Source organism: Pan troglodytes, chromosome 1 (assembly GCF_028858775.2).
Source record: "Pan troglodytes isolate AG18354 chromosome 1, NHGRI_mPanTro3-v2.0_pri, whole genome shotgun sequence".
In the NCBI taxonomy this organism is placed as follows: Eukaryota; Metazoa; Chordata; class Mammalia; order Primates; family Hominidae; genus Pan; species Pan troglodytes.
In genome coordinates, this window is record NC_072398.2 from 98769836 (window position 1) to 98782118 (window position 12283).

Sequence of the window (12283 nt, forward strand, 5' to 3'; positions counted from 1 at the left end):
CAGTTTCCCTCTTCTTATATGGACACCAGTTATATTGGATGATTAAGGCCCACCCCAGTGAACTCATTTTAACTTGATTATATCAGCAAAGACCCTATTTCCAAATAAGGTCACATTCACATGTACTGAAGGTTAGGGCTTCAACACATCTTTTTGGGGTGGATGATTTTTTTTTTTTTTTTTTGAGACGGAGTCTTGCTCTGTCTCCCAGGCTGGAGTGCAGTGGCACCATCTCGGCTCCCTGCAAGCTCCGCTTCCCAGGTTCACGCCATTCTCCTGCCTCAGCCTCCCAAGTAGCTGGGACTACAGGCACCTGCCACTGCGCCCGGCTAATTTTTTGTATTTTTTAGTGGAGACGGGGTTTCACGATGTTAGCCAGGATGGTCTCGATCTCCTGACCTCGTGATCCACCTGCCTCGGCCTCCCAAAGTGCTGGGATTACAGGCTTGAGCCACTGCGCCCGGCCTGGGGTGCATAATTTAACCCATAACAATCAACAAGGGAAAACTTTATAATGGACAAGCCTGGAAGATGCCACATTAATCAGAATATCAAGGGGAACATTACAGGTAGTGAGATAAACCAAACCTGTGTGCCATCTGACAAGACGAAACATGAAGAACACAGAATCACTTCTGTGATATTCCTTCTAAAGATGCATAACCTCAATCTGATCACAAAGAAATATCAAATAAACTCAAACTGGGAAACATTATACAAAATATTTGACTTGTAATCTTCAAACACATTTAGGTCACGAAAATCAAGGAGAAAGCTAAGAAACTGTTCCAGATCAAAGGAGAATAAAGAGAGATGACAACCGAATGCAACTTGTGATTCTGGATAGGATCTTTTCCTATAAAAACTGGCCAATATGAATCGGTTCTGAGGATTAGATTATAAGTGTGTCAAAGTATCAATTAATTTCCTGATTATATAACTACACCTGGAGGGGCACGGTGGCTCACGCCTGTAATCCCAGCACCTTAAGAGGCCGAGGCAGGTGGATCACCTGAGGTCAGGAGTTTGAGACCAGTCTGGCCAATATGGCGAAACCCCATCTCTACTAAAAATACAAAAAGTGGTGGTGGGCGCCTGTAGTTCCACCTACTCGGGAGGCTGAGGCAGAAGAATCGCTTGAACCCAGGAGGCGGGGGTTGCAGTGAGCCGAGATCGCGCCACTGCACTCTAGCCTGGGTGACACAGTGAGACTCGTCTCTAAATAAATAACTTTTTTTTTTTTTTTTTTTTTTTTTGAGACGGAGTCTTGCTCTGTCGCCCAGGCTGGAGTGCAGTGGCGCGATCTCGGCTCACTGCAAGCTCCGCCTCCTGGGTTCACGTCATTCTCCTGCCTCAGCCTGCAGAGTAGTGGGACTACAGGCGCCCGCCACCACGCCCACCTAATTTTTTTTTATTTTTAGTAGAGACGGGGTTTCACCGTGTTAGCCAGGATGGTCTTGATCTCCTGACCTCGTGATCCACCCACCTCGGCCTCCTAAAGTGCTGGGATTACAGGCGTGAGCCACCGCGCCCGGCTAAATAAATAAATACATACATACACCTGATGGTTATGTAGGAGAGTATGTCCAGTAGGAAATACACACTAAAACATTTTGGATAATGGGGTACAAGCAACTTATTTTCAAATAATTCAGGAAAAAAAGGTCTTCATACTGTACTTAAGATCTTTCATAATGGTGAGATTTAAAAAGATGAATAAATTTTACCAGAAAATTGAACTCTTTCTTTAAAAAAATTCAGTGGCAATTCTAGAACTGAAAAGTAAACCAACTAAGAATAGATGGGTTTGGTTTAATCATAGATAAGATTCAACAGAATAAAGTATTAATGAATTACAAGACTAGTTAGTAGAATATCTAGAAGGAAGCAGAGAAGAGAAATAAAAGATGGAAAATTCAGAAAGGATTATAAAAAAAGGCATTTGGAACACAACAATGAGATCCAATATACATACTAATGTGAGTTCCAAGAGGAGAGGAGGGAGATGAAACAGTAACAATAATTGAGATCTATAGCTGAGAATTTTTGAAAATTTATAAAAAACACGAAGCCATTTGTTATGGGTGAATTATCTATCTCTGCACCCCCTGACTCATATGTTGAAGTCCTCACTCCTAGTACCCCAGAATTATTTGAAGACAGGATTTCTACAGAGGTAATCAAGTTAAGTGAGGTCATCAGGATGGGCCCTAATCTAATATGACTGGTATCCTTATAAAAAGGTGAAATCTGGGAGATGGAAGGAGGGAGAAAGAAGGAAGGAGGGAGAGGAAAGGAGGGAGGAAGAGGGAAGGAGAAAGGAAGAGAGGAAGAGAGAGTACATGCAAGCAAAAACAGGAGACAAAACAGAAATCTAAAAATTATTTGATTAATTAAAAAAAGCAAAAAAGGAGTAACAAAGAAAAGGACACATAGGACAAATAGAAAGATGGCAGACTTAAACCCAAGCATATCAATAAGTAGACTAAACACTGCAAAGTCAAAGATTTTCAGACTAGATCAAAACATAACAATAAAACTAAAACAAGATCCAACTATATGCTCTTTGCAAAAGATATACTTAAATATAAAAACTCATGGGATGCAACTTAGAAGGAAATTTACTGTATTAAATGTAAACATTTCCTAAAAGCTGAAAATCAACCTGCTTATATCCATTAGCCAATTTGGGGTTGGGCAGGGGGAGAAAATCAATGATCTAAGACATTTTAATGTACTTTTCCTTTTCTTTCTTCTTTTAATGTACAGAAGGGTCTCACAATGTTGCCCAGGCTAATCTCGAACTCCTGGCCTCAAGTGATCCTCCTACCTCAGCCTCCCAAAGTGTTGGAATTACAGGCATGAGCCACTGTGCCCAGCCTAAGACATTTCTAAATATAAGGTCAGACAAAATTTCCCTCTCACAAACACTTTTTTTTGGGAAATTACTTGAGACTGCTCCAGTACAATGATAGAAACCAAGAAAAAAAGACATGGAATCTGGAAAATAGAGGACTCAACTCAGGACAACAGTTAAGAGCTATTTTAGCCTGAGACTTAGGGAATAACCTAAACTGGGGACGGAAAATGAAAATTCAGGTAAGGAGGACCCAGGGGGAAAAGGGAATTCAGAATAGCTGGTGTGATGGAGAATTTAAAAAGGCTATGCAAGGGCAAACAATAAAAGAGAAAACAAAACTCTAGGAAAAAACAAAACTTCTAGTACAACTATAGTTACCACAAAACCTTGCAATGAACAATGTTTACAGAGTTATAATGTAAGCTTTTTGAAAAATTGTTTTTCAACCTTTAGAGTAGCAAAGAGTAATTAAGTATGATTATAGAACAGAATGTAAATATTACCAACTTTGACAATACAGAAGTAAATATAGTTGGCTGGGTGTGGGGGCTGATGCCTATGGTCCCGTCACTTTGAGAGGCTAAGGTGGGTGGATCACTTGAGGCCAGGAGTTCAAGACGAGCCTGTCCAACATGGTGAAACCCTGTCTCTACTAAAAAACCAAAAACTAGCCAGGCATGATGGCATGCACCTGTAATCCCAGCTACTCGGGAGGCTGAGGCAGGAGAATCACTTGAACCCTGGAGGTGGAGGTTGCAGTGAGGCCAAGAGTGCGCCACTGCACTCCAGCCTGGGTGACAGAGCGAGACTCCATCTCAAAAAAAAAAAAAAAAAACAACAAAAAAAAGTAAATATAGTTGATTGAAGCTGGAAAATTGAACGGATAGATGAAAACTAATGGGAGCAAATAGGGATGCTACTAACCAAATTTTACGAAGTAGGGAGTCTAGTGTTAATGGTCAAAAAATAGTAAATACAGTCCTTTAATTTATAGATAACAGATTTAAAACAGTTATACAACAAAACTGGGAGAAGGAGAAAGGCGGGTGAGTATAAGCTAAATCCACATCTGTCATATCAGGAAGTTAACAGCTATTTCTAAAATAGGATAAATCAAGAAAGAATAATATGGGCAAATCATTTACAAATATGGGAGCAAATGCCAGAAAAAAATAGCAAAATTCATTAAAAGGGATTGCTTCTACGAAGTAGGACTGGTGGGACCTACAGTACCATATGCTTTTACGACGATACACAGTGATTAAAACTTAAAAAAAATTCATTATGGAACAGTTAGTTTCTTTCAGAGGTCATTAGACACATGCCCATTCATCACCTCTCTCCCTTTCTTGGGGGAATAAAAAGAAGTTCCCTGGCTGGGTGTGGTGGCTCATGCCTGTAATCCCAGCACTTTGGGAGGCCGAGGTGGGCGGATCACCTGAGGTAGGGAGTTTGAGACCAGCCTGACCAACATGGAGAAACCCCATCTCTACTAAAAATATGAAATTAGCTAGGTGTGGTGGCACATGCCTGTAATCCCAGCTACTCAGGAGGCTGAGGCAGGAGAATCACTTGAACCCGGGAGGCGGAGGTTGAAGTGAGCCGAGATCACGCCATTGCACTCCAGCCTAGGCAATAAGAGGGAAACTCCGTCTCAAAAAAAAAAAAAAGTTCCTTAATTCAGTCAATTTACATGAAATTTGGTAACAGGATGTTTCCATCCAGTTTTCTGGTTAAGAAAAAAAGTAAGGCCAGGGACGGTGGCTCACACCTGTAATCCCAGCACTTTGGGAGGCCAAGGTGGGCAGGAGTTCAAGACCAGCCTGACCAATATGGAGAAACCCCATCTCTACTAAAAATACAAAAATTGGGCCGGGCACGGTGGCTCCTGCCTGTAATCCCAGCACTTTGCGGGACCAAGGCAGGTGGATCACCCGAGGTCGGGAGTTTGAGACCAGCCTGACCAACATGGAGAAACCTCGTCTCTACTAAAAATACAAAATTAGCCGGGCATGGTGGTGCATGCCTGTAATCCCAGCTACTCAGCAGGGCTAAGGCAGGAGAATCGCTTGAACCCGGGAGGCGGAGGTTGCTGTGTGCTGAGATCGCACCACTGCACTCTAGCCTGGGCAACAAGAGCGACAAACTCCGTTCCAAAAAAAAAAAAAAAAAAAGACCCAGGTCTTATTCTACCACTTACTAGCTGTATTACCTTGTACAAGTTTACTAATCCTCATAATTTCTTCTTCTATTTTTTTTGAGACGGGTCTCACTCTTGTTGGCCAGGCTGGGGTGCAGTGGCGTGATCACAGCTCATTGAAGTCTGAGATCATGCCCAGATAATTTCTGTACTTTTTTGCTAGACACACGGTTTCACCATGGTGCCCAGGCTGGTCTCAAAGTCCTGGGCTCAAGCAATCCTCCTGCCTCAGCCTCCCAAAGTGCTGGGATTACAGGTGTGCACCACAGCACCTATCCCAAAAGTAATTTCATCTGCAATAAGGAGATAAAAATGCATATCCTAACAGAGTTAGATAATGCATGTTAACAATCTCTGAAATATAGTAACAAGCATTCAGTATAAGACAGCTTTAATTATTACTTACATTAGCCACCACTTTTACTTCTTTGTATTGTGCTTCATAGAAAATTCCAGCATTTTCCAGTGCTTCTGTTAATGAGGGTCCATTTTTCACCTGCTTATCTAATCCATTCACAAATTCTTCCAGCTTGGAGCTTGCCTCTTCAAATTCTTTGGAGAACTTCTTCCCACCTGTTTTATCTAAAATGACATGGGAAATATTCATTTCAGGATAAAATAAAAAATAAAAAAATTTAGTCTTTTGACTTTTGAAGAAAACCTCTCTTTGTGAACATACTCTTGCTGCCTTACTGTGCAGTACTCTAATACTCTTAGTTTCATTTTTTTTTTTTTTTTTTGAGACGGAGTCTCACTCTGTTGCCCAGGCTAGAGTGCAGTGGCGCGATCTCAGCTGACTGCAAGCTCCGCCTCCCGGGTTCACGCCATTCTCCTGCCTCAGCCTCCTGAGTGGCTGGGACTACAGGCGCCTGCCACCACGCCCGGCTAATTTTTTGTATTTTTAGCGGAGATGGGGTTTCACTGTGTTAGCCAGGATGGTCTCGAGCTCCTGACCTCGTGATCCGCCTGCCTGGGCCTCCCAAAGTGCTGGGATTACAGTTGTGAGCCACCGTGCCCGGCCTCACAATTTTATCTTAAACAAGTTTCTCCAAATCACAAAATCACAAAACAGATTATTAAAATTCTTTACAGAACAGACTCATGTGAACCTGCCAGAGTGAAGGCACTTGTAATTAAGGTAAAGAAAAGAAAGTTCAACTAAAAGAGTTTGTTGATTAATTATTTTCTTCACAAATTGGATTCCACACCGCTACTTACTTAGGAATAACAGAATGAAGCTCAACTGTATTCGCTTATACCATAACTTTTGCATTACAGAAGGTAGTAAGATGTTATCTCTTAAACGAGAAAAGTAACGTTCAGAAAAGTAAAAATAAAGTGACCTCTGTATGTATCACAATAAAAGTTCTTCTTTCCTATCTGAAAAATATTCATGATAATTCAGTATATCTACTTCTTTCCCAGTGACTGGCAGAATATGGCTTTGGATATGAGTATAAAGTTTGGCTTTGCCTCTTATCAGTTGTGTAACTTGGGTAAGCTACTAATCTCCTTACAAGACCTCAGATCTCTCGTGATAAAATAGAGATTTTTAGTATGTTTTCTGTTATGAGGATTGAATTAGGTAATATATGTTAAATTGTTTGTTTTTAAAAAATTTTTCTTTAGAGACGGTCTCTTCTGTCACCCAGGCTGGAGTGCAGTGACATGATCAGAGTTCACTACAGCCTCCTGGGGTCAAACAATCTGCTTGCCTCAGCCTCCCAAGCAGCTAGGACTACAGGTGTGTGCCACCAAGCTCATTAATGTTTTAATTTTTTTGTAGAGACAGGGTCTCACTATGTTGCCCAGGCTAGTCTCAAACTCTTGGTCTCAAGCAGTCCTCCTGCCCTGGCTTCCCAAAGTGCTGAGATTACAGGCACTGTGTCTGGTCTGTTAAATTTAAAGTACGGTACAGGAATAAAATTGGTGCCAAAATTAATAGCTAGTAGTCATTTACTTATTATTTCAAAAATATTCATCAAATATCTATTATGTGCCAAGCATTGTTCTAGGTGCCAGGGTATAGCAATGAACAAATCAATATAATTTCTGCCTTCATGAGGCTTACATTATAATAAATTATTAGTATGATTTACAATTTACAATGCAAGGAAACTAGATGGTCTAACTAGATTTTATGAGGCATTAGAGTGACTTCATTAAAGAGCATACCCATACCAATTAACCATACATGTGAAATACAACTGTCTATATATAACCTAGTACACCAAGAAAGTACTAGAAATGAGAACAACAGAATTTACTTATGAAATTTATATGCATGAAATAACTACCTGGGAAACCAGAGGTGCCACAACTGCTTTCTACCCAAGGATCTCCTTATGAGGTAAACCAGTATGATTACCGGAAAAATGACACATATGGAAAGAAAATCTGACTTACTCTAAAAGGATGTAAGCATTACCTTTTAAGCATTTGAGAGTTTCTGTGCTGCACACATCCACCCTCATAGTTGACAACTGCTTTTCCTTCAGTTCTATCTGATCTTCTGAGCGCTTGTATAGCAACAGCTCTTCAATTAGGGCCTGAGACTAAACACAGACCAGAGTCATATTTCATTTACAAGATCATTCAATTATTCTCATTCTCTCTCTCCTCATTTTGTAAAACAAAACAAAACAAAACAAACAAACAAAAACCCTAAAGCTTAACAAAACCCTGGGAGGAAAAAAACTTTTCACTTTTTCTCACGGTGACAGATATTAATGATCAATTATCATGTCAAAACCATGTTTAGTTATAGACTTCATTTATTTATTATTTTTTGAAATGGAGTCTCGCTCTGTTGCCCAGGCTGGAGTGCAGTGGCACGATCTCGGCTCACTGCAAGCTCCGCCTCCCGGGTTCATGCCATTCTCCTGCCTCAGCCTCCTGAGTAGCTGGGACTACAGGCGCCCGCCACCACGCCCAGCTAATTTTTTTTTTTTTAATTTTTAGTAGAGACGGGGTTTCACCGTATTAGCCAGGATGGTCTCGATCTCCTGACCTCGTGATCCGCCCACCTCGGCCTCCCAAAGTGCTGGGATTACAGGCGTGAGCCACCGCGCCCAGCCTAGTTACAGACTTTAAAAGATCCTTTTCCTTCATTACACAAAGCTAATTTATGGATACAGAATTAAGACTAAAACAGACAAAGGTCCATTTATATAGCCTCTTTAAATTTTAATTACATAAACATAGCCTTCTGTTATTCTAAGCAAATTCTAATTTAGAAAGAGTTTCACAGGAAAATAAACTCTCTTGCTGGCATAAATTGAATATGGAACTCAGCTGATAATAGATATACTGGAAGAAGGTTATTTCTACCATTAGGGGAACAGATAAAACGCCAAGCAATCTAATCCCAATCTGGGTTCCTTTAGAACAGTTCATGCATGTTTAAAACATGACATGTGTAATTGAATACAGATAAATCTTATTGGACTATACAGGAAACTATAATACAAAAGGGGTGAATAATACTTTGCTATATTAAACAAATTCTGTAACTTACTCGAAATTCAGCAACTATCTTAGACTTGAGAGCAGCTTTTGGATTTGTAGATGCTGTTGGAATTAAACAAAAGGTCATTAAGAATACAGACACAAAAAGTTGACTAACAGGAAAAATTTTAGCTCTATAGTTGAAGATATACTCTGAACATATGGCAAACATGCACATTTAAGTCATAATTCCTAAAATAAATAATGGACTAGGAAATTTGAACATTCCTAAATGTGGTCAATGTAAAAATACGCTATTTAGACAGACCTAACCTACTTACCTCCAACAGACCCTTCAGGTCATAAAGTCCTAGAATTATTGATTTGGAGACACTGAGATACATCAAGTACCTTTTTTTCCTAGTCTGGGTGTAACAGGATCTAAATACCTCAAATTAAGAGTGTTCAGGAACAGGACATCCAATTAATCCTGAGCACTGGCTGAAGAAAATTGGTGACAAATAACTCTATTCCTATAAATTTATCCTTTGAATTTCTTTTTCTGCTGACTCAATTCATAGCAAAAATAGGCAAGGAAACTTCTAGGTATATTAATACTGTGGTTGAACTTTGGCTGAAATGACGACTCCTGTTGTTCCTAAGCATGCAACTTATGACCAAAAAGATGTCTGAGGACTCCCTTAATCATGATGGATATCATATGCTCGCTGGAGCAAAACCATCCCAAGTATCTCGTTTCACCTCCCAATTCTCACTGTCTTTTACTTTGTTCCCTCCACACCTTCAAGTCTCTCTCAATATTCCTCAGTTTGCCCACAGCAGCCTATCACATGCAGTATTCCATTCCCTTGATCTCATGCTGGGTAAATACGATAAATATAACAGGAGCTCCCATTACAGAATGAGCTTCTGGCCAGGATCTGAGGTCCATGTCTAATTTGGTAGAGTATATCCCCCAAATCTGGAGATTTCATGGTTCCCACAGAAATGCTTCTTAATGCCTAGTCTCCTCTTCAGATCTGTTGTTTAATGCCAGCTGCCTCTAACATCATATATCCTTGAACCTGAAAATTATCCTGGACACTATCAAGTATTTTTTTCTTCTTTCAATCCCCCAACTACTCTTGAATCTTCACTCAATTAAACCCTTTTCTGCATTTCCTTTGTTTTAAAGTGTAGTTTTTGTTTGCTTTTTTTTTTTTTTTAGAAGTATCTCCATGATGGCTTGTTTAGCATAGGTCACTGGGAGCCTCCCAGACCTGGAAAACAGGCTTGCCCATGGTTTATGCCAGGTACGATGTCAAATGGTCTACATTTTCTTCTGCTCCAAAAAGAGGAGGTAATTTTATATTAGTTGAGATTTTGTTCCTTACTTTGTGATTTCTTCCACTGCTTATTCGGTTGTTTGTTCAGATTTTCTTTCAGCTGCTTCTGAGTTTTGAAAGTGGTACCTGGAAAACATTTCAGTTTTTGCAATCTGGCATTATGGGAAGCTGTTCTGTCTGTCCACTTCAGTGCCAAAGTTGCAGCATGAAAAAAGGCAATCCGAGACTGTGTGTTGTTTCTTTCTTTCCTTTTCTTTCATTTTTATGAAAAAATAGAAATTCCTACCCGATCTAAGAAGCTGTCAAATAAACACGATTTTTATCATCAGCAAAATTACCAATTCTGAAAAGAATAGGGGAGGAGGCTTAAAAATACCAATTAACAAATTAAAATGAAGAATTTAACAGCTTCTTAGAAGATGCCATTTTTAAAGCAAATTTCTAGTAAAATGACGGTCATGGTAGCAGATTATCACAAACTTCTGTTCAATAACTTAATTACATGCATATAATACATAATTCCTTTTAACAAAACAGTACACAACTTACTGTAAATCTAAATCAAAAGACAGTCTAAAGACTGCTGATATATGCTTACTACCAAACAGCTTAGTAAGAACTGACACCCTGTGCAAAAATTCTCCAACAGTAAGGGCACAGGGCAGTATTTATTAACACAAACAATGAACCATTTGAAACACTCAACGCAAATGCAGGAAAATAACCAGATGGCTATTACCACTTAACATGCTTGACTTTTGTAGTCACTAAAAAACAAAATCCGACCCCATCCCTAAAACCAATTCTACTTACATTTTAATTCAAACAGATCTAGATTTTTCATAAATATTTAACTTTAAACAAATAGGGCTAGATTCAAAACTTAATTTTTCACTATTATACAACATGACCAGATCTATAAAATTATGTAATTGTAAAGACTGACTCAAAATTTTCTTTTAGGAGAGAAAAAGACACTTACTCAAAGCTTCTCTCAATGCCACAATCATTTCTTCTGGGTATACATTTCTATCTTCCCAGATTTTAAAGATTCGTTCTACAGACTTAGAGACAGATGGATCCCTGAAAACAAAGAAAAAGTAATACAGACTATAAAAACCTTGACTTCTACTCCAAACTAGAAATCTGAAAATAAAGTTATCAATAAAATTATTTTCCAAATTTCTTCTGATGTTTATTTCAAAACCTTTTTTCTATCCAGGACTAAAGAAATCTTAAACTTTAAGATTATTTTAACTTAAACTTAAAATAATTACCAATTCAACACTTTTATAAATGACATAGATGAAGCTACAGATGACATACTGACAGCTTTGATGGATATGAACTTGAGAGGGCTGGGAATGTGCAGACACAACTGGCATTCTAAAACACAATTACACTAGTACTGAATGAGAAGACAAGGTTTAGCAATGCTATATTTTTTCATTTTTTAAAGGTTTAGAAAAAATCATGAACCAATCACATACTGTAACATGTTTTCTAAAAAACTATTACATAATACTATGAGAATACATAGTAAGAATGAGGGAAGTAAAGGGTATTGGTTTATTCTGTTTGGTTCACAGATGAGCTTCAGGTTCAAGTTGGCTACCTAACTTTAAACAATGTTGGCTGGGCACAGTGGCTCACGCCTGTAATCCCAGCGCTTTGGGAGGCCGAAGTGGATGGATTGCCTGAGGTCAGGAGTTCGAGACCAGTCTGGCCAATTTTGGGAGGCCGTAGTGGATGGATTGCCTGAGGTCAGGAGTTTGAGACCAGTCTGGCCAATTCTGGAAGGCCGAGGTGGGAAAATCACTTGAGCTCGGAAGTTTAAGACCAGCCTGAGAAACAGAGAGAGACCTTATCTCTACTAAAAATGAAAAAATTAGCCACATGTAGTGGCACACATTTGTAGTACCCCCTACATGGGAGTCTGAGGCAAGAGGATCTGTACTGTACTGACTGGTGATCACAACACTGCAACCCAGCCTGGGCCACAAAGCAAGACCTTGTCTCAAAAAAAAAAGTGTTAAAGTAGAAGTGAATGAGAAATAATTACCAATAAAGTTAATAATTTAAGTAAAGATTTTAATTATGTCTTACGTGAAATGCAGAAGAAATAAAAAACAATGCAGGAAGGGCGTAACCATTGTCAGGGAGAGGAATCAAACTGGTGTGATCTCAGGAAGCAAAACAAGGACAAAAGTATGAAGCCGTAGAGAAAAGAAATTTTATTCTAGCAGATCTGCCAAAGAACAGAAACCATTCTAATAATTTCATAGATCTATCAAAAGACAAAACAGGAATATAACCTCTCCTTAAGTGAATCCACCAAACCATATGGAGATTGAAGACAAAAAAAAAAAAAAAAAAAAAAGCTATGTCAAACTTAAGGCCTCTTTCAAGGATGAGAGCCTATGAATCCAT

General features: G+C 39.2%; 1 protein-coding gene across 12 annotated transcripts in view; it reads right to left on the minus strand.

Annotated features, from left to right (window-relative positions):
• Positions 1-12283, minus strand: part of RPRD2 (regulation of nuclear pre-mRNA domain containing 2) — a 113559-nt gene that overhangs the window by 25344 nt on the left and 75932 nt on the right. For 6 of the 12 annotated variants that reach the window (XM_016926427.3, XM_016926416.4, XM_063814131.1 and 3 more), the window contains 5 exons: positions 10836-10936; positions 9902-9979; positions 8578-8630; positions 7489-7615; positions 5467-5642 (listed from right to left, as the gene is read on the minus strand). In XM_016926427.3, the coding sequence (XP_016781916.1) occupies positions 5467-5642; positions 7489-7615; positions 8578-8630; positions 9902-9979; positions 10836-10936 (535 nt within the window). The remainder of the gene's footprint in view (positions 1-5466; positions 5643-7488; positions 7616-8577; positions 8631-9901; positions 9980-10835; positions 10937-12283) is intronic. The other 6 variants (XM_054670502.2, XM_016926420.4, XM_063814134.1 and 3 more) reach the window with 1 other exon arrangement.